The 23,302-nt window shown below is 48.3% G+C and overlaps 1 protein-coding gene across 1 annotated transcript in view; it reads left to right on the top strand.

Annotated features, from left to right (window-relative positions):
* The window catches only part of LOC135388527 (suppressor of lurcher protein 1-like), a 175,945-nt gene extending 152,945 nt beyond the window's left edge, over positions 1-23,000 (top strand). The window contains exons 6-8 of the mRNA XM_064618125.1: positions 4,847-5,046; positions 14,333-14,380; positions 22,578-23,000. Of these exons, the coding sequence (XP_064474195.1) occupies positions 4,847-5,046; positions 14,333-14,380; positions 22,578-22,648 (319 nt within the window). The 3' untranslated portion in view covers positions 22,649-23,000. The remainder of the gene's footprint in view (positions 1-4,846; positions 5,047-14,332; positions 14,381-22,577) is intronic.
* The last annotated feature ends 302 nt before the right edge of the window (positions 23,001-23,302 follow it).

Genomic DNA, 23,302 nt, shown 5'->3' with positions numbered 1-23,302 from the left:
AAAGAATACATCCTGCATCTCAGATTGCGAACGTACGATAGCCACAGTCTTCGTCCAACGTCAAAACAGGGGATATTGTACTCATCCGCAAGGAAAATTTGGAGAACGAGGCTGCGGACAAAACAGCCAGAGAAGCGCTCGCCAAGAGAGCCTTCAAGGAAAGCAAGGTTGCGGGAGCATCATTTCGTGCACCGTATAATTACTGTGCGCTTGAGAGAAACAGCATAAAAAAGCATGCTCTTGGACTGACATTCAAGGATCTCATCCCACCAAACACTGAAGAACAGAATGTGAAGCTGGCGTTTCAGGTTTCCACCCCTTTTGTAGCCGAAACACATAGGTTTGTTGTCAGTGCTGTTCTCTATGTATAAGTAATTCGACAAGTGTTGCATGACACAAAGAGAATAATCAGAAATAATTGTTCTCCTAGAATAATCAGAAAAGGACATTGAGCGTCATTGCTCAAGGAAGATAGCAATAGGTGTTTAACTCTGGACATTCGGAAACTTTTGCTTCAACACGTTCTAGCTGTAAACACGCTGTTGAACGTCTACACCAAGCTGCGGAAGATGTAGTTGCACAGGGAGAAGCAGCAAGCAACTTCTCAGAAACAAAATATAAATGTCTACAAGGCGAATAGTAATCGTCCCGTTTGATTATAACGCTTTACGGGTGCCATTCATACGTAGTCATTGTTGCATCTAAAAACAGGTGCACCTGTAATTGTACGCCTTAAAGTAAAACTGTTGCACGTATTTCAAAGTATGTTGCTATCAGACTGGACGAAGTATTAAAAGCTTCACGGGTCCAAACGAGTAGTAAGGCTGTCCAACTCACCTTCGTTCGTGCTTTCGTATACTCGTAACAAAAGAAGCTGTAAGTGACTCGGCCTGCCGCTGTGTACGCAATTATGAGCAAAAATGCTGCAGTAGAATCCCATTCTTCGAAAGTATACGCTGGTTCACTGCTTCACATCGAGAAAATGAATGAATGAATGAAGGAATGAATGAATGAAGGACGGAATGAATGAATGCATGAATGAATGAATGAATGAATGACATGTTATTTCCACTTTAAGTCGTGGTGGGAGCCGTGAAACAAAGTTTTCAGTAGCGACTTCTCGGGCTCACAGCTCCCGTACAAAATGGCATTGGCTAAGCACCACAAAAAGCATCCGTGGAAGGTAAAATAAATGCATAGAATATGAATACCTTTCTTTCACACTGTTAATGGATCCTTCGTCGAAACTCACATCCCCATTTTTTTCTTTATCACATCACATCTCACTGTTAATGGATCAATAGAGGATTCGTTCAAGATACATGGTAATATATATGCAACACTCTGTTCACCATATCTCGTTCTACAGCGGGGGATATGCCAAAAGCTCTAGGCGCGATGATTATAAGGATATCTATCTCTTTGAAGCCAAACAGTGATACGATATTAGCTAGGGACTTTTCATGAGCAGTACGGTAGTAACACAAAAGTTTATATCGATACAGGTTATGAATATTAATCAATGAGTACCGTTCAAACAAACCAGTTGTGGTGTGGTTATATCGTTTGGGACAATCCAAAATTCGAAGGAATTTCTTTTGCAACACAACCAACTTATCTAGGTTAGACATTGTGGTGGTTCCCCATACCAAGAAACAATAGTTAAAATGTAAGTACATTAATGAGTTGTAAAGTAGCATGATGACTTGTTTGGTTAAATGCATACGATATCTATACAGAAATCCAATGATTCGCGATGCCTTGGAATGTACGTCATTAACGTGTAATTACCAAGAAAGTGTAGAGGAAAATGTTACGTCTTCGAAATACCATCTCTGCCGAACACAACCACAAGAAACGGACGCCTTGTTGTATTTCCGTCAGACGAGATGTGGTGTCGTCATGGAGCTATGGAGAGGCCTTCTCTGTCTAGGTGGTGTTTGTAGGACGAGGGAGCGAAGCGCGCTCGTAACGGTGTGATGATTGCGTTTTAACCCTCACAAAGTACAAATCGTCAAAAATTATTTGCGCAAATACTTCTGCTATTCGTTCGTACATTTATTCAGTTTCTTATTCAATATGTAATCTGTAATGTGTGTTTGTGTGTTACCGATGTTCCCAGAAATGTTGTCCATATCTTTGTAGGAACTGCAGTGGCAATATGGGGTCTGTATGAGGGGATGTCAGTACCCTTCTAGGGCAGGGTTTCATTTGTAAAATTGGGCCAATGTTGGCAATATTTGGCCAGTATGGGACCAGTATTGGCCTCCTACTGCAAATGCGGGTCCCACACTGGACAAATATTGGATAGATTGTATGCCAGTAATGGTCTAATTGGTACAGTATGGGAAATACAGTGGCCACATATCTGAGCCTAGAGCAGGCATGCCGATACTCGACCCCTGGTGGTGGTGGTGGTGGTGTAACTGCTTGCCGTAGTCGGCCTCGCAAGGCGGGCAACGTCACGACTAACGCAGGTCCGTAAAAAAAAAAAAAGAAAACCGGGAAAGACAGGACTGTAGATTCGGATTTGCAGTGAAGTCCAATCAGGGGTTGAGCGATGAGCAGCGTTGAGCGATGAGCGGTAGAACACCAGAAAATGAAAATGAAAATAAAAATCACTGTAGGGATGCTTGACTAAGGTGTTGAAGAGTACTCGGCGAAAGGGCCACTTGTGATGCGTTCTTAGACCCATCTTGGACCAGTTTGCAGTTCCAAACTCGGGCCAATAGTGGCACCCCATCTATCCATATTGTGACGACGACAACGGTGACTCATGTCGCGCGACTCATGTCACGCGCATTCGCATTCTGTCCATTAAATCATTGCCATCGCCACGCTGTGCTGCCCGTATCATTTGGTGGAGGTGCGGGCTCCCTGCCTCCCTCAAACAGCCTCTGTGCCCTACGCTGTGCCGATGAGAGCCAAAAAGCTCGAAACGGCCGTAGTGCATGCCTGCTCTTCGTTTTTAGGGCGAGGGCAGTACTATTTTTGAACCGTGATGTGGGCAAGCTTACGCTTGTCCCATCCTACAGTTGGCAATACAAAACAACCTCTATAAGAACACCTACAGGACGTGATCGGTGACTCCTTCGTGTGCTATTGCTCCGCCGCTGGCCCCAACGCTGCTGTGGTGGTCGTCGACGTCCCAGCCCGCCCAGATGACGCGACAGACCAGACGACGACGACGAACCTGACCAGACGATCCCCAGCCCCGTAGATGACCGGCGTCCAGGACAGCAGCATGGCAAGCCGTGGCAGGCGGACCGGAGGCACCGGGCTACTGCGGACAGCACAGCGTCGCCTAAACTTTCGCCCACCGACATCCACATCCACGACCTAACATCTTCCCTCATCAACATTGACCATCGTGCCCAGGAGGTCACGACTTCGGGGCGAGGGGGGGGGGGGTATTGTCACGACGACAACGGTGACTCATGTCGCGCGCATTCGCATTCTGTCCAATAAATCATTGCCATCGCCACGCTGTGCTGCCCCTATCAATATATGCTTACTCTGGGACCCACATTGACCGACTTTCATGAAATATTGTTTGGCCAGCGTCTATATGTAGACCATATTGCACGTTTTCATCCAATATTGCTTTGCCGACGGCTACATGTACACCTAGTACTGCCCATTTTCATCCAATATTGTTTGGTCGCCAGCAATTTGCAGACATTATTTCCCCCTTTGGGAAACGGCTATTGCAAACTTGCCACTTTTGAGGCAATATTCTTTGGCCGACGGCTATATGTAAACCGCATTGCCAACTTTCAGCCAATATTGTTTGGTCGTCGGCTATATGTAGACCACATTACCCATCTTCAGCCAGTATCACCTATTTGCTGGCTATATAGCGACCACATTTCCAATGGCCAACCAATATTGACTCGTTGTTGGCAATCTTGAACCAATATTCCCATGCAATTGGCTTTCCGCATGCCACGAAACACCTCTCGTCAAGATGCTGCATTAATTCACCGATTGCGACTCGATGTGGCTTTTACAGCTCAGTGGCGTTACCGCTTGAGACAAGTTGACTCTCCCAGCTGCTGTCACTGTGGCGGTCTAGAGGATCTGAAACACATTCTTCTTCATTGCCTACACTACCAACCTTCCCAAACAGCACTCTCCGGGTCTCCTATTCAGCTTCTCTCTCACAAAATTGCTTGTTCCCTGGCCGAATCCAGCCCACAAACGCTCTGCGCTTATAGCTCTTTTGGCCTTTTTGGACACCATAGGACATGGATCCTTATTGTGACGGGGTTCATTATTTCATTCCCCCGCATCACCACCAGCAATGGGGTAGAGTATCGCCCCTGGCGATGAAACTCCCCATTCATCAATCTTTCAATAAAGTTGTTCTTGTTGTTGTATAGGACTGGTAGTTCCAGTGTCCTGACAATAATGAACCAAGCTAGTGTGCTGCCTAGAAAGTGGTGCTTTGGACTCGCACACATGCAGCGCACAAGTAAATTCACTTCGTTGATGCGCACATCTCACATGATTTAACAAAAATTCTGAGGAAACATGCCTATCCCGCGGGGTGCCTTGCATAAAGTTCATACACACCAACTGTGCGCAACCAGACTACCTTCCAAGGTCGCACAGGTGGCCGTTATCAGTATTCAACAATACTGTCATACCAAGGAAAAATCGCAGGTTCGCGTCTGTTAAGTTTCTTTGCATGTGTTTACATCGTGTGTTATGCAAGCTGGGACAAGCGAGAGAAGGATGCATCCTGAAGATCCCATAATCTTCGTTGTGTAAATTACGTGTCGTAAATCACTTACGTGTAAATCTACTCCGAATTATTATTATATTATTTGTTGTTTTCACGCAGGTGCCTCTCTGACACAGCTAGTGACTACGTAGAATTCTCAAACTTCCGCACTGTGGATCGAAAGATTCCCCGGCACTGCGGAAATCTACGGCCATCCAAGATCGAGTCGGATGCAGATTTTTTTCGAGTTGCTTTCAAGTCCAATGACAAGTTCGACGGGACTGGATTCGAAGCTTTCTACCAGTTTCGTAATAATCCTGGTAAGAACTGAAAAGATAAATTGTTCATATGAGTCGAGACTCACATCTTCATAGTTTTTTCAAACAATCAATCATATCAGGCCCTTCACGGCAATCCTAGCGTGACGCATTTATCATGGTAGACTTATAGATTTTACAAGAGTGCAGAAGGCCTTCCAAAACATTTTCAGATTAAGACGTCTGATGAAACTGTGTGTGTCAATTTGCCGAGCAGCACGAGAGGTTTTGATGTGTTTCCCACAAAAAACTCACAGAAACATAGCTCCGTCCGTTCAACCATAACTCACCACTCCGGGTGTAACGAGGAGGAGAAGCATGATGCCACGACACCGATGACGTTACAGGGTCCAGGCGTTCTGGTTCGCTGGTCAGTGGGGGTCAGCAAAATGTCCCTTTGCCGCCGTATACCAGTTTTGCCAGTTCCTCACGGGAATTGGGGATAGAAGGAGCGGCCGAATCATGACCGAGCCAGGAGCAATGCTTTTTCGGGGCCCCGAACAGCCAAGTAGCGCACGACAGCTAAGGAGCAGACATTTCTCTGAACCAATCACCTAGCGCGGACCCTGTAGCGTCAGCGCGAGGTCGCAGGCAGATAACAGGCTGGTACTGCTCTCCACCACCGTTGCGCACGGTCGCTTTTTGCGACGTATTTTATATTCAATTTCTGCGATACTTATTACTCTGTGGTGTGAATTACTTCTCATGGTGCATCCTACTGGCCTACTTAACAGTTTTGTAGGAAGAAAACAGGGTATTAAGAATGACTTCTGTGCTAGTTTAAATGCGATAGCATTTATGAGCGAACTCTTCGAGTTTTCGTGGGGAGCGGTATGTAGCAGCGTAAGCCCTGCACTCATTGACTGCTGGGAGATCACGTGATCAATCGCGACTACGAAGCGACAACTGCGTGCGAAGGGGGGAAAAGGTGCAGCGGGCCAGGGGGAACGACAACATGGTCGCAAGGGCCCTCAACGTGCAGAGCCTCAATGCACGGAAATAGCGACTTACCCGGCACCATGGCTAGGTGCAACGTCCTCGACTTCTCGGACCAACCTAGCGCGACATATGGAAGGCTTCCTATGCATTTCCCATGCCAAGAGGGAAGACAACGCTTCCACCAACTCGGGAAATGACGTAACTGCGTTAACGAACAAAGTGGACAAGGTAGAATATGTTTTGTTGTGTATTGACGCTCTACCGTTGTTTCGGCTGTGATGACGGCGTGTACTCTTCTTTGGTCTAGTGTTCGGGAATTCTGGGTAATGGACGCTCCTCCATGGATTTTTTAGTGGGTATTTGCGGTGTATTTTAAATGTCCTAATAAACTGAAGTTGGGACATGAAAACTGACGACGAGGGAACCTCCAGTTCCGCGACACTCATGGCAAGTTCAGTGTCTTTAGTGTCAGTCTCGTGAAGCCAACGGCGTCACCGACGAAGCGAGACAAAAGTCAGTGTTTCTCAGCGTGTGCGGCGCTTCTAACTCGCTAGTATGTCCAGTGACTCTTCCGAAAAAAGCCGTCGGAATGCACTTACTAGCCATTTCGCACCTTAGCCTTCTGAAATCCTTCACCGCTTCAATTTTTATAAACGGGATCTAAGAGCGGGAGAGAGCAGAGTGGAATACATCGCTGAACTACGTTGTCTCAGCTGTAATTTCCAGGATCTGGAAAACATGCTCAGAGACCCACTTCTCTATGACATCAAGGATCAGATAGTATACAGAAGCGGCTGTTTGCTGAGACTAAAATCACCCTTAAGACAGCGATGGATCTTGCACGCGCAGCGTCACGTAAAGTCCCAGAACTCCGTCCGTCTGAAGATTCGGTCCACTATGGGGCAAGTAAAAACCCCAGAAAATGGAATAATAGTTCGACAGAGAGTCCACAGAGGACGACAAAGAAGTGCACAACCAGTGGGGAAAGCCATGATCAAGGCATATATGCTGTTAATGGGCATGTACAATAAATATTATGTTCTATTCTATGATCGGAAGACTTGCACCTACCGTAATTACAAGTGCAACTTCTGCAACAAAAGGGGCACATTTTAGCAGCATGTTCTAAGAAACAACGGTCACTTCGGAGGGAGGCCACAACCAATCATGTCCTCCACAACGTCCTGGTACACAGTCGGCAAATGAGGATGGCCACAAGATGTTTCATCTCGACACTTCAGTCCACTTCACACAAACCGTACTTTTCGGGTGGAATGGAGGTTAATTCGGGTTCCAATCAATCCACCGCCATCATCAATGAAAGTGTATACAAGCCACTGTGGCCATCCACCCGCCTCTCAAGCCAGAGGGTGTCGTTGTACGTAGATTGACCCACGACCAAGTGCCGGTGCTGGAAACCTGGACAGTGCGAGTTCAGAACCGAGACAAGACAGCGGAGATGCCTCTGCTGGTCCTACAAGGCACAGGACCTTGCCTGCTTGTTAGGACCTTGGTTCGTGGCGCTTGGCATCGAAATCCAAGGATTTCCCGCATTTTCCGACTTGGGCACAAAGTGGAAAAACCACAGCGTGTTCCTGATGGACTTGGAAACTTCACTGGACCCCCGTTATCAGTGGAGATAAGTCCCAGCGCTCGGCACATTTTAAGAAGTGCCGACCCATTCCATTCGTACGCAGCAGAATGTGGGTGCTACAATGCACGATTTTTCTGATATGTGGTGCCCAATCGGATGTCGTCTGCTACTAGCTGAAAACAAATGCACGGGAGAAGGCGCAGCGGTTTCGTTTTCGTGTCGTTCGTTCCAGCGTACTGCGTATGTTCATTTTTTGAGTATTCATCTTAAAGTTCGAGTCCGGTTTTTGCTGCTTCTCTCTGTACGATGTTTGAGTGTCCGTTTGAAGTACGCAACATTACACTGGAGCCCGCCGTGCCATTCCATGCCAGACCAATAAGCTGTTTCCTTTTTTTTTTTTTTTTTTTTTGATTGGGTGTTAGCGCCGCGAAGCAACTGTGGCTATGAGCGGCGTACAGATGTAGACAGACGGAAAGAGGACAGCAGGAAGGAGTGGGGGACAGGGGGGCCAATAAGCTGTGCACCACTGTTTTGAAGAGGAAGAGGAAGAAGATTCTTGCGCTTGTTGAGTGTAGTGCATCTGTGGCGGTGCAGCCATTCTGCATTAACTCCGTTCGCTATCGTTCCTGGGTCTTTCCCCTACATTTTTGGTACTGTAGGGGAGATGGTAGTAATGGTTCCGGCAGTTTTCAGCTAGAACGAGCGCATGCGCTGTTAGGAAAACGGTTCCGTCTCAAACTGGCCTACGCCAATCGTTCTCGTTTCCAAACGCGATGGAACAATTCAGGTGTGCGACGATCACAAATGCACGGTAAACACTGTTTGCATGCCAGACAAGTATGCTCTGCCTACTGCTACTGAGATGTTTGCCATGAATGGTGAACTGTTCACGAAACTGGATCTTAGCCAAACTTACCTACAGTTGCCACTTGACGAGACGTCGTCTAACATACTAACGCTCAACACGCCTCGAGGTCTCTCTAGAGTCAGACGACTACCTTTCGGCATCTCGGCAGCGCCCGAGATTTTTCGGCGCTTGATGGACACTTTGCAAAAGGGAATCTCAGGCGTAGCAGCATTCCTGGAAGACATCATCTCTGGGTCTACGTATCAAGAGCACGATCAACGTGTTTAAGCTGTCCTTGAGAAGCTGGCTCAGGCTCGTTTGCCAGTGAACCACCGGAAGATGTTTGTTTGCACAGTATGAGCTCGACTTCCTGGTGTTTCATATTAGTGCGCATGGGATCCAGCCTTTGAAGACCAAAGTTTTTGCGGTTCACAACGCCCCAGAGCGTAATAACAAGAAATAACTGCAGGCTTTTTTAGGCTTGATCAATTTCTACCGACTTTTCCTGAGAAACAAGGCGACGTTGCTCGAACTCTTGCACGAACCCCTGAGAAATGATATGAAGTGGGAGTGGACACGCCAGCAGACAAAGGCTTTCAAGGCGATCAAGAGTACTTTATCTGAACGTTTGATTCTAACGCACTGCGATCCAACTACGATCCAACCAAGCTTGTCACCCTTTTTCCGACGCTTCTCCATATCGCGTTGGAGCTGTAATTCGTCACCTTCAACCAGATGGGCAAGAAGCACCAGTTTTGTCTTTTTGTAGAACTGGAACAGAACGTCGACGTTCCGGTGGCCGACGTGCAGTTACGATGCGATGCGAATCAGAGCCTGTGGACAGACACGGCCTACAGTTGGCAATAAAACCATCCAGTTCAGAAGAAGATGATGTTTCGGCAGTAGCCCTTTGGCCGCCGTCTCAACATGGCGACCTCAACGTGGAGATTCTGGTCTGTGTGGTTGCAACACTTCAGTTCCGTTTCGTTCACGCTTAGCTGAGGCCAGTCGGTGCTCCGCTGGAGCTGTTCGGTTGGCAAAATTTGCTCCATGCGGTTCCCGCCGAAGTCCCTGTCAACCTTACCTAATAGCCCTCCGGCGTAATCAGGGCGACAACGTCCCTCATTTCCCTGCTGGCAACAAGCTGTGGCTTTTTGGTTCAGAGACGTACGACTCGCTGAAACTCTCTAATGGGATGGATCCTACCATTTGGGCACTTTGTATTTTGCATAATGTGACCAAAAGAGGCGTTTACTTGTTTTTAACAAGTTAGAAGTCGCTAAGATACTATTTGGCTCCAGGCGGTGTTCCATCGTAAAGCTCTGTTTTAACATGTCCCGAATGCGCATGCCCGAACGGCACCGGAAAGAAACAAAAGGCCAGGCACGTTCAAGAACAACATCAAACATCGTTTCGGCATGTGGAGATTTCGGACAAATGGAGTAACACCGGTTCAGGCGCTCCTTCCTGGGAAGGACTCCTTAAGGGACTTCCAGGGAAGGTCGCAAACATCACGCGAGGGAAAATCTACTGGGTATTTGTACTGTAATGTACTTGTAATGTACTGGGTACTACATTGGGTATTACATTCTGCAATGTAACCACATGTCTCTAAGCACATCCATAAACAAGTAGTTTCGTGGATTGAAACGAAGCCTTCGAAGGGCTCATTCAGTAATGTTGCTCGTTATATCTCAGTGACGTAAGTAAAAGATGCATTATTCGCTACAGTGATGGTGATGGTTATGTGAGAAAGAAAAACAAAAATGGGCATGTGAGTCGCGATAAAGTCGGACTGGCTACCCCAGTACACCTACACTCTTAGAAATGAACTTCTCCGCATAGCATGCTCCTAGCTAACCAAAATCTCAAATGATGTCGTTATCTGCCCTGATTTATTGAAAACGGGAGGTGTACGGCTTTTTTGTGACAATTATGAACAGCATAAGTGTCACAAAAAGGCGTACGCCTCTCGTTTTCACCAAATCAGGGCAGATAACCATATCATATGACATTATGGTTGGCTAGGAGCATGCTATGAGGTAAAGTTAATTTTTAAGAGTGTAGACACGGTAGCTACAACCAGCACTGTTAAAACAGAACTTCACCACATAGCACGATCCTAGCCAACCATCATTCCGAACGATATAATTCCGTGTCCTGATTTGTTGAAAATGGGAGGAGGCTCCTAGCAGGGACACATTATGTATGTCCCAGACTGGCGCCACCCCCTCGCATACTCTGTTGCTCACCGATGGCTCCATTGACGACCGTACCAGAAGCACTGCCAGTGCGTACTACACCCCATCAATGAACTGACCTGGCAAGGGAAATCAGCTCGTTGCCCGATATCTTGTACGACTGCACGCAGTTGCAGCGGTCCAAGTGACAGGAATAGTTCAAGCCGTTTTACTCACGGACACGAGAAGTGCCCTGTGTAACGTGATGAACCCCATGTGCAGTAGCATCCTAGCGCGCCGTATAAGAAGGTCGTGTGCCCAGCATAAGCTAATCGAAGGAGGTCTGACTTTCCAATGCATCCCGTCTCATGTCGGCATCAGAGACAATGAACGAGCGGACCAGCTAGCAACCTCAACACACCTCAGCTGCAGCCCTTCTTTACCAATTCCGGCCGACACCGACAGGCACATGGTCGTTAAACAGCTCGTTGAAGTGCGTCATCCTGGTATGCAGGATATCATGCAAAATCACTTACCCTCTCTTCCCGTGAAAGGCCTTCCCCGAGTCACACAGACACTGCTCCATGGTCTACGCACGGGATCTGCGTTCACCATCTCACAACTGTTCGAGATAGAGCAAAGGAGGATGTCAGCTGCGGTCGCTGTAATCATTCGGAAACCATCGAACATATCCTGACAGAATGCCGCGCATACAACACTATGCTGGAAACCCACCTTGTACACTCCAGGTCTGGCATGGTGATGGACATCCTATTCCCCGAAGGTTCTTATGGAGAACGAACTACCAAAACTCGCAACCTCGCGCGTTTTCTCCAGGAAACAGACCTCGTGCAAAGACCCCTCTAGTGCACCTCTCATCCACAGTGCACTTGAGTCTCATCAGTGTCATTCATACTGCCGATACCTCACCTTGAACCCTTCAACTTTCTTGCTCTCTTTTTCTTTTCTTTTTTTTGGCTATAGTCGTGACAATGCCCACTCGTATGCGACCAACAACGGTAAGCTATTTCGGGATCACCCCGCTCTGTTTTAACAGTGTTGCTTGTAGTTGTGGTAGGAAAATTTAATACGGCGTGGAACGGTCAGTACATGGTCGGCGCCTCGAGAAGAATATTTACAATCTATGAGCTATGTGGCTATGAGGGGCGATATATGCATTGGTACGCTTCATGAAACAAGATGTTAGTGGGGAGAGGTGGGATATGCACTAATTACACTCCATGGAGCATGAGACGAGTGATGGGAAATGAAAGAGCGGTACTGTTCACGGATAGACACCCTGGACAGATACAGAGCTCCCTTGCACCAAAAGCGAAGGGTGGAACTGCCACCGCTGAAGAAATTCGTCGCCTCCGAGTACAAAGAGCTCTCGTTGTAAGCTATTAGTCACAAGAATGCGCAATTGTCGAACCAGCAGGAAAACGGGGGTGTTCCGCCCCCGTTGAGCGACAGCCTTGCAACGGGCCTTCCACAACACTGCAGCGCCACACGGGCCCTGTTTGGGCGCCTGTTTGGGCGCCTTTCGTCACACCGCACGGGACAGAGCTGGAGCTGTACTGAGGTAGCCAGTCCGACCTCGTCGCGACTAACATCCCTTCTTTTTTCTGATCCACTGTAGCGAATAATGCAACTCCCTATCTTCACATTACCCCCCCCCCTCCCTGTTTTAAAAGTGAGGTCTGCACAGAGTGAACGGTTTAAAGTGGAGCGAAATATGGTGTAACACATGTAGTTCAAAAGTTTCAAAGAATGAGTGTAAGACGTCAAACAAGAAGAGGTATCACTTGGGGAGCACACAAAGCACACACTTAGCAAGTTGTACGCAGAAGAACTGCAAGTACACGCCCTCAGCGCCTTATCGGACGACTGAGGAGCTAAAACTTTCGCGATGTCGGAGACTCGGGAGTCCACACGAGAAACGCTCGCCTCTAAAACCCTTCGAGTGTTAACGTACGTTCGACACCTGAGGAAGATGTGTTCTACGTCCTCTACAACGCCACACTTACAGAGTTCGGAAAGTCGCGACTGCCTAGGTTTTTCTTTCTTCTTTTTCTTTTTAAGAGAAGGCGTGCGCTGTACGGTACATTGAACCGTAACCTATGTAGGACAGTCGTCGTTTGTCGCGAGAAGGAAGGTGGTGCGCGAAAGCGTAACACCCGGTCAACCTTGTAAAGGAGCAAATCCCGAACAGATCCTGTTAGCCATAGGAGGTGCTGCACATCTGTTGCTTGAGTGCGCTCAGCATTCGCCTCCAGCACGTGCCTGAGTTGATGAGCCCGGCGTGCAGCAGCGTCCGCAGCCTCGTTGCCTGCAATGCCATAGTGACAAAGGATCCACTGCAATTGGATGTCGACCTTTGCAACTGCAGCATGGCATGTGTGCAAATCTTGTGCTGGTGACGCCAGAGATCCCGTAGCGAACATGGAAGCCAGAGTCTGTAACGCACACCTTGAGTCACTACAGAATGGAGGATCCAACGAGCAACTGAAGATAAAACGTGGTGCCATGTGGACCCCATGAGGTTCCGCGGGTGAAGCAGAAGTGACCGCTCTTTCGATATTCGCACCCGGGAGAACAAACGCACACGAGGGGCTGGATGATCTCGCAGATGCATCCGTGACGTTCTGTGTTCTGCCTCCGGTACTGTTTAATAATTCAAGACTGAACTGGCGAACGACATACGTTGGCTTATCTTTCTTTCACGGTTGTCCAGGCCCATCGATTCTTACGTCAGGAGGCTGCAGAGCCCATGTTGAGATATCTGGGAATGTATGTGGCTTGTGCTTCGGAATAAGACCACGTTGTGCTTTGTTAGCTCGGGGAAGGCAGAGTGGTGACGTCTCATAATGGCTCGCAGCTGAGGAAGGCGATGGCGGCGGATTGCCAGCTGCGTATACTGGCGGAGCATTTCCAGCATCAGGTACAGGTTGTTCCAGTGCTTCTGCAATGGCTAATGCGTTTCACGTCGCTCGGTTGGAGGTGGGCCAAGACAGAGTTTAACGCCCCTTGCTATGATGGACTCTGAGACTTGTTCTGTGGTTGTTGAGATTGTTCTGTGGTGGTTGTGAAGCAGGGGAATGTGATGAGCTACCATCTGACTTATGAGTCATGAGAGATCGGTAAATGCTGAGCATACCATTCGCTACAGTAAAAACGCTGTCACTGCTAGAAGCCCTCTAATTACAGGGGCATCTCCGCTGGTCGCTTACAACACTTGGTCGACTAAACTTGCGCGACGACGAAATGATTATGATAAATGAGAAACTTCCAGGTTGTCGTGGTGGTGCTTGCCGTAGTCGGCCACTCTTCAGGCGGGCAACGTCACAACTAACGCAGGAGGGTACATGTACAGTCGCCCCATTTAAAGCATTACCAGATCGACGACCAACATAAAAACACTCATTTGGTTCGTCCTGCTGGAGTCTATTGGACAGTCGTCACTTGCCATCGATGTCTGTGGCGAGTAGTTCTTGCACCACATGATGCCATAATGATGTAAGACGGTTGATCTCTTTGAGTTTTATTGAACATTTGGATCACTAATCAGCCGAAATATCAATTGAAATTGTACCAGTTACATATCTTATAATGAGCGCCATTATCGGTCGTTACAAGTGTCATAAGGTCCATTTGGCTCCATTTCAGGCTGTCGTCACTTACACGGTTACGTGTTGTCTGTTTCTCAGAATACTGCGTTTCTATTTACAGATCCCTTCACAGTGCGCCAAGTGTCGGCTGTTGGTAATCATCAGAACAGTAAGTATACGGAATAGAAATTCAAAATTGGGGGTTAGTATGTGTCCCGGATCAGGTGAGGGGGAACTGTGCCGTCGAAAGTCTTCGGAAACACAGGGAAAACCTCAGACAGCACAGGCCGGATTCGAACCCGCGTCACCTCCCAGTATCGGCGTGGAAGGCGACTATCCTAACCGTAACGCCCACGCGAGCTGGTAATATCAAATATGCCACAAGACGTTCTTTGCTTCGACCAAACAGGAGAGCACTGAAAGATTCGGTTTTTGAGAACATGTAGAGGAGGTGGTGTTCCCCTACATGAGTCCTGACCGGCGATGATGGTATGCCACGGAGAGGCGATGACGGTGGCCTATCCGGTAGAACTGAGGCAGGTGCTCCAGGCGCGTGGCCATCTTCGTCGTTGTCCACGGCCCGCTACAGTGCTCCCCCCTCAGACGCGGAGCGGCGACAAGAAATATCGAAGAATCACGTCGACACAGGAGGGAGAAGCAAGAGCGACCGTGGAAGACACGCACTGCTGGACATGTCCATGGCACGGCAAAGCACACTTGGCAGGAAGAAGTCGATGAGGGCGAAGTCGTTGAAGTCGTGGACGGGCGCTGGAGTCGTCTGGGGTGCCGCAACCGGCACGTGAGCGAGAGCTCGTAGGGTCGATCCCAGGAATAGCGAGGCTGCGTTAGCCGTGTCGGCTGCCGAGACGCCGGCTGATGCGTGGTGATGGCCGGGCGTGGCCGGGTGATGACGGTGGCCTATCTCCATGGCCGCGCCGGTAGAACTGAGGCAGGTGCTCCAGGCGCGTGGCCATCTTCGTCGTTGTCCACGGCCCGCTACAAACACACACACATATACATTGGATGGTGATGAGGTGGGCGATTTGGGGGGGGGGGAATGTTGTTATTAAAGTCAAATAGCCAGTAATTCATCTATTGTTTCATACAACAGGCACTGTAAATTGTGAAATAAATGTTGTGCACGCCCTTTTCCAAAAAGTTATGTATTCCCTCTATTACCATAATGTATTATAATACAGTGTTAGTATCATATATTATAATACCCTGTTTCAGAAGTATTATGTATTAGATGATGTTGATGTTGACGAAAAATAATAGGGAGATATATTATTATGCTTTATGCATTAGTATTATTGTAATACAAAAAATAGTCTGCCCACATTTATTGTTGTTATTGCTGTTACGCGACTGCACAAATTTTCGAGAAAGTAAACGACAACACGAACATACGCCAATGAAGACATCACAGAGCACACAACGAAGAGATTTTCTTTTTGTATTCGGAATATTACCATTAAAGATGAAATTTATGAATTATCTGCCCGCAAGTGGGTTACACACGGCCAGGGTATGTGTAACAGAATACCTAACTACCAGATGATTAATTACTTTAAAATCGTTAGCCAACTTTTCAATTACTAATTTTCTGGCAAATGTTAGGTTGCAGACTGGGATGCAGTCATTGCGTAACGCCAGCTCCTGTTTAAAAAAGTGCTGATACCTCCCTCTCCCCCGAGCAACGTGCTGCCAGTCTAGGCAGACAGACCGCTCGTTACCCCTTTAACATCGCCAGATTTTGCAATGCAATCAGTAACGTGGCCGCTAAGCGGTTTGTCTGACCAGCTAATAAACGATAATAGCCGACAGGAATCTGCTTCATGACTCTATATCTTCAACTCGCAAGACCATTAGCGTAGGTTTCTAGGAATCACTATGTCTCTGCCTTAAAGGAGCAGCGAAATGCCACTGAGCTTTGCTCGAAATCTCGCTTCATTCATGAAGCAGCCTCAAATGGTGCGGCATAACCCTGGAGGCCTCTTTCCATGCCATCAACAGCACACATTCACTTGTGTGACTCTGGAGGGGCTGTGGAGTTTGCAAACTCTTAAAAGGGAACATGACAACATAGCACGAGCCAACCGTCATTCAGGTTGGTTCATTGGTTAAAAATGGGATGTTCCCGCCTATTTTGGACACTGTTCCAAAACTTGTATTGCTACCTGAATGATCCATCCCATTTTCAAGAAATCGGGAGAAATTATAATTGCCTACGAGCGTTTTACGTTCTCTTCTAGCAGTATAGAAGGATGTGTAGATTTAAAAAATCCTCAGCGAAAATCATCGTTTTCTCGCAAGACTGCATTTGACTTGTTGCGCTTCCGTGCCGTTTTGCTCACTGTGGTTAGCCTCTACGTTCCACCCTCATCAGCCCTTACGAAACGTGAGGTGAAGCACCTTCTGGAAAACTTGCCTCCTCCATTCATTCTCGTAGGTGATATCAATGCACATCACCCATTGTGGGGAAGTCGGAAAACGGACGCCAAAGGGAGAATATGGAGCGACGTCATTGACGAACTCGATGTGTGCTTGCTGAACGATGGCTCCTCCACATTTATGCGTAGGGACTTCACCACGGTTGTCCTCGATGTCTCTATCTGCTCGAAAGATGTCTTCAGAAAGGCGTCATGGTCTACGGATTGTGACGGGAGAGGAAGTGACCACCTTCCGATATACATAGCGATCCGTGGATGCACCATACAACGTGGCAATAGGTCCGTTCGTCTGGTTAACTGGAAGGTGTTCCGGGAGCGATGTGAGGTGTCATCACAGCGGGAGATGACCGCAGACCACTTCTCGGAGGTGTTGACAACTTCTCTTCGTGAGTCCTCCAGACACGTACCTGTTGCAGCAGGACATACGGGCTCTAGTCCCCAGGTAGAACAGCTACGTGCTTGCCGTAGAAGAGCTCAGCGAAGAGCTCGACGCACAGGTTTACTTTCCGATATTGTCGCAGCGCGTCATTCACTTAGAGCTGTGCAACACAGGTTGAGAGCCCTTGATCGACAGCGTTGGCGCCGGTTTTGTGAGACGCTGTCGCCCTTCAGCAGACCCGACAGAATTTGGCAAGTTGCGCGTAGCCTGCGCGATGGCCTTCCATGCACCAATCCACTGGGGTCACTTGCTCTGATCCTCAACAAGTCTGAGGTCGACGTAGCTCTGGACTTCTGCGGAACTGTGGCGGCGGCTGCGGAAGCTGTGGGAACTGCAACGTTTCATACCTACATGGTTGAACTTCGCGAGGATCTTGAACGTATAACGCTCCCGTCGAACGCACAGCTGGATGCGGATTTTTCTCTGCCAGAGCTTAAAACTGCCCTTCGTTTGTCCCGACCCAAATCGTCCCCTGGTGTAGACGGGATCACCTATTCAGCTCTTCGAAATCTTGGCGCTGGGGGCCTTCGAACTCTGCTGTTTATATGCAACAGCTCATGGAGATCTGGCCAGGTACCCGCAAGCTGGAAGGAAGCCATGGTGGTCCCATTGCTGAAGCCTGGCAAGCATCCGTCGCACCTGTCCTCTTTCCGTCCAGTTAGCCTTACCAGTTGTGTCGGTAAGGTGATGGAGCGGATGGTTCTACACAGGCTGGAATGGTGGTTGGAAAGGAATCACGTTTTCCCTGTTGAGATGGCGGGCTTCCATCGGCACCGTAGCTCAGTTGACTCCCTTATGGACCTTGTGACTGCTGTTGAAGTCGCCAAGAGCTGCAAGAGGATTGTCGAGGCTGTTTTCCTTGACGTCAAACGTGCCTATGATACGGTCAGTCACACTTATGTATTGCACACCCTCCTCCGGGCTAGAGTGTCTCACAGGCTTTTTGTCTGGGTGGCTGACTTTTTGTCCAACAGAACCATTTTCGTCCGCACTCGGGATGGGGACACGCAAAAAACAGTTTTGACCCAAGGCGTTCCTCAAGGAAGTGTATTAAGCCCCATCCTCTTCAATTTGGTTATGGCGGATATCAAGCGTTGCGTTCATCGCAAAGTTCAGCTCTCTGTATACGCAGACGATGTGTGCGTTTGGACCACAGGTAAATCAAGGCCAGCGATTCAACGCCGCCTTCAACACTCGTTGGATGCTGTTCAGCATTACTTCACCAAGGCTGGCATGAACATCTCGGCTGAGAAGACAGTTGTGCTCCCGTTCACGCGGAAACGCATGCGCGCCTTCCCTCTTTCGCTAGGCAAAAATAGCGAACATGGGTATTCGTGGATCACTTGCGCCTGTGGTGGTGGACATACTGGAGGAACTAAGCCGGCTTGAGATCAGCGGGCACTCTATCTACTTCCAGTGGGTTCCTGCCCACTGCGGCATCCGCGGCAATGAAGAGGCTGACGAGGCTGCAGCAGCTGCGTATCATTCCCGATCAAGCGTGCGGATTACCCTCCCCAAAGGCGACAGGCGAACCGTCCTAAATGATGTGGTGAGGCCTCTCGCACATGCGCAATGATCTCGAGACGTTCCATCAAGAGTTCTGATGCGTGAAGTGGACCCTGACTTTGGCTTCACCATGCCTTCTCGTGTGCCTCGCCATTTTGCGTCGCTGATACACAGGCTTCGTCTTGGGGTTGCATTCACCCCCCATTTCAAGCATCTGATCGGCCGCTCTGACTCGATGCTCTGCTCTCGTTGTGCTGTTTTGGCGGACACCAAGCATGTGCTCCTCGACTGCCATCTATACACCTCCCAAAGAGCAGCTCTACAGTGTCGCCTGCAGTCGATCACGACCGCACCACTCACATTGGCAACCATTCTCGGCCCTGGGTCTAACCAGACTGACCATCGTCAAGTTCTTGAGTATTTCAAGGTTTTTCTCCGGGACACTGGTCTCCTCTCTACCCTATGATCTGCCTGCGTACCTGTGTGCTGTGTGTGTATTTTTGTGTGCTGTGGTTTTGCCTACCGTTCTGATGTCATACTGACTCCACTGACTATCCCTATTTAGCATCGTTCATCACCTCATCATCAGGACACATCACATCCTGCCCCATTGTGCCTTGGGGTAGTGGGCCGCACCTTAAGTGGCGAATTTCCCCATTCATTATCATTAGCTTATTTGTTGTTGTTTGTTGTTGCACAATCCGCGCAGCCAAAAACGAAAAATTTACGGACAGGCTTTCACTGCTCCTTTAAAAGGTGTATTTTTAAGCTTCCCTTCGGGGTTATCGGATACAACAGGAAATAGGTTAATACTACGTTTTTGGACAGAACCGCATAATACACTTCTAGCCAACCATCTTTCTGACACTTTGCTTTTATTTTGATTGTCACGAGCCTAGTTTACATGAACTCGAGAGGAGCGGGTCGAGTTGGCAAACGAGTTGAGTCGAACCCGACCCGATGCTGTTTAAAAGAACCGAATTTACATTTACTCCAACCGGAGGCTGTCGCAGCGGCGCCTAGCGTTAGAGTCGAGCGTTAAGCGTGTCGAGTGAAGTCAACCTACCTCGATCTATCGGGTTGACTCTACTCAACGCGACGCGGGGTCGCTTTTCAATGCGCTTCTCCCGCCGTCTCATTGGTTGCCGCCAGTCCCTGCTTCATGGCGATTCCATTCGTTGCCGCCAAAGACAGTTCTGTTTTCATTGCGTTTTTCTTCTAAACGGTAGCGTTGTGTGAACTAATTCTGTTTGAATTGTACGAATTGAAACACGGACTTTTATTTGAGAGTCAGTTGTTTTTGCATTTTAGTGCCCCTTTAAAGTCTACGCGGAAAAAGTGATTCAACTCATATACAAATATCTTTTTAGAGAAAATGATATAATCCTAATTCAAATCCCACTCCAAGAAAGCGATCCAAATTTAATCCCTGCCCACTAATTGGCCGCCAAACAAATCAGAATAAAGTCCATATTCCTTTCAATCGCAACTGAAGTGAAATCCGGGATTTGGTTGGGAAACACTGGAAACATAACACTGGCAGGGAAGGTGTTGCCATAGTGTTGCTGTATGGCGCCCGTACCGACGAGCATTCTTGTACTTGCGTTCCAAGTTAGAGGAAAATGAAGTGTGCATTGCGGTGTCGCCTACGCACGACGACGTCGTATGGAGGAGCCACTTGACTGTGGCTGACAACTCTTACCCCCTACAAAGAAGAAGGAGAAGAGGCCACTTTCAGGTTACTGAAGTTGAAGTCGCAAAGGTATCATGGCAGCGGTTTGCCCAGCGGTGTTGTTTGGTGGCAGGAGGTTCGTGATGGAGAACTTCTGCCTCGCGTACGACGTGGATCAAAAGGATGCGTCTCATTACACAGCAAACAGCCGTGGATTATGCTTGTGATCCCTTGGTCCCAGGAGAAGGGACACAAGGTCATGCCGTTGATAATCTGAGCCGCTCCAGTGGAAACGTTTCCCAGGATGTGCAAAATGTCGCCTCAAGGCGCAAAATATGCGGGACGCGCTTGCAGTGCAAGACACTTTGGCATCACAGTAGCTATGTTTCTATCGAGCTTCTGATATTATGGAATTCCCCGTTTTCCGAATTCTTTCTATCAATGAATGATACGAGAGTTTTAATTTCGGTAATAATAGATATTAACATAAATATAGATAAACATAGAGCAGAAATTCAGTTTATACTCGTGTGACAATTTTCCACGCAAAGCATCTTATATACCGCACACCATAGTGAGAGCAAACTAGTTGGTGGAATTGCGGCGACGGTAGCATCTCCTGGATCATGGTGTAATCTTTTGTAGCTGACGGAGGTTAAACGCGTATCGGCTCATATGTAGCGCCAGTGTTATCCCGAATAGTCCCCCCCCCCCGTGTTATCTGAGATTTTCCTCGTACATGTGGATGGGGAGCTTGGAATCCCAGGAAGATATTCAGATACGTTGAAGATGGCCTTGTACAGCTTCCGCCAAAAGTCCACGGAACACGCGAACGGCGTTGTTACCCGCGCCGCGCCACCCTAGCGGCGGCCGGAAGTTGGCGGGAGCGGACAGGTCCATTTTTTTGAGGGGGTGCACGGCATAACACAGGCAGCGACCCACCGTGGCGTTTGCAACAATTGCTCTACAAGGCCATGCCCGTGGAGCGTTTCACCAGGCAAATTCCTATCGCAGTTCTCTGGAAGATAACAGGAATGACACAGAGCGACAACAGTTGGCTTCTGCAGTTTCTTTTCTCGTTTTCGTTCTCGTCTTCCTTTTATTTTGTCTGGGGATGACGAGCGCTGGCAAATAAAAGCGTACGATATTGACGTAGAAACAAGAGAGGGAAGAAAGAGCCAAATGACACTTCATTAATATTTTATTTAGTATCGCGTGAAGCCCCCGTTCGCGGAGATCACAGCGGACATGTGGTCTGGCAGCGATTGATAGAGCCGGCCCACGAGGTGTAGTACTACGTCTTCCTTGAGGGACGTCCATTCCATGTTTATCGCCTACCTTAAGGCGTCCTTGGACCGAATTGGCACCCGCTTTTTGCTCATTTGGAATTTCATCATGCCCCATATATTTCCAATCACGTTCAGATCCGGGCTGCACGCGGGTCACTTAAGCTGCATGATACCAAGATCGTCTAGTCTGCGCTGGACAGTGGACGACATGTGAACCGGGCTTCTCTCTTGCTGCAGAATAAAGCAACCGTCAGGGAAAGGACTGTCAAGGACGTATGGGAGCAGATGATCTTCGATGACTCTAACATATGCTGCTCCGTTGAAGCGGTCGTCTATGCGGACAAGAGGCTCCAAGCCCTGGTGGGAAAGGGCGCCCCACACGCTCACAGAGTGCCGTCCACTGGAGACCTGCCCTTTCGCAAATTCAGTTCCAGCAAATTCGAGTCGCGCAGGTTGAACATCACATGTGTTGTAGCACATAGTAATGACGCTCCTCCCGTTTGCCTCAAACGCCACTTGAAAACAGTGAAGATGCTGTCCGTCACTCTTCTATAAAGAAATACTTAAAGTCAACGGGGCTACAGCTACGGAAGCACCAGGACGGTAGGTTCTTTGATTCGACCATTGTGCCTAAGGGCGACAAAAGCATTGCACTGGAGAGCAACGTTTGTGGAAACGCGACCTGTCGTCACCCCCTTCAGGAATCCCTTTGTCCCCTGCCAACTGAACGTACTCTATGAAAATCCGTTGACGCGTGGAAAGTTTTATATAGGCCGGAATGCAACTGTACAAAAGAGCGACTAAGGGAACATATTCATGTGCTTGACCACTATGGTTTGACAGAACAAAACGTATTGATGTGCGTCGTGAACTTTATATTTTCCCGGCGTCATACTACATGCAGCTTTTTCATGTGAGAAGCGTCTGATAGAATACAGCCAGAAATCTGTCACTTTTACAGTCAAATTACCAGCGTGGCTAATGCGATGATTAATTATTCGTTCCAGGTGTGACGCTCCACATGGCTGGCTCCCTAAGGACTGTGATGTCAGCGCTCCTGCTGCTGCTGCTGTTGTAGCAGCGCTCAATGCAATAGCACAATCTTGTGAACACCTTTGCACAGTCATATCACTAGCACTGTTTTCTATCGAACGTGGACACGCATATTAGGAGAACTGCATCCGGAGCCCCTCAAAGTTGCGTTGCTCACATTTGTACGACGGCATGCAGTCCAATCGTCAGGAGGCATTTTCGAAACATTAAATTCGTGAAATTACGAAGAGCCCTTGGTTGTCCTCTCCACAGCACAGTCTTTTGTTCGAGGTGCGAAATCATCTTAATTTGTGCGACACAATGAGTTCTACAATGCAAATCATTTTCGTTGAAACAAATGTAATTCAAGGTGGTTATTAAAGTTTGGCAGACAAGTCTTACCAGAGTTCTGTGAAGCTGTCTGTAAATATATCTCTGTCATTTGCGTCCGTATAGATCAGAATCGTCAACACGACAATTCGTTTGTTTGTTTCTTTAGGGGCCTGAGGAGAGGCTGGCCAATAGCAGCAGGCCGATCCTACGTGGAGCCACACGCATCCAGCGTGGTTTTACGACGTCGCACAAGACCTGGGATGAAATCCCTGAAAGGCAGTGCTGTTTTACGCAGGTCTTGCTCCCACTGAATGCGACGCTATTATCAAGTAAAAAATCATGCCTTCACTCTTATCATACTTCACTC

Source organism: Ornithodoros turicata, chromosome 3, assembly GCF_037126465.1.
Source record: "Ornithodoros turicata isolate Travis chromosome 3, ASM3712646v1, whole genome shotgun sequence".
Taxonomy (NCBI): Eukaryota; Metazoa; Arthropoda; class Arachnida; order Ixodida; family Argasidae; genus Ornithodoros; species Ornithodoros turicata.
The sequence above is the reverse complement of the archived record's forward strand: the minus strand, read 5'-3'. Positions and strand labels throughout refer to the sequence as shown.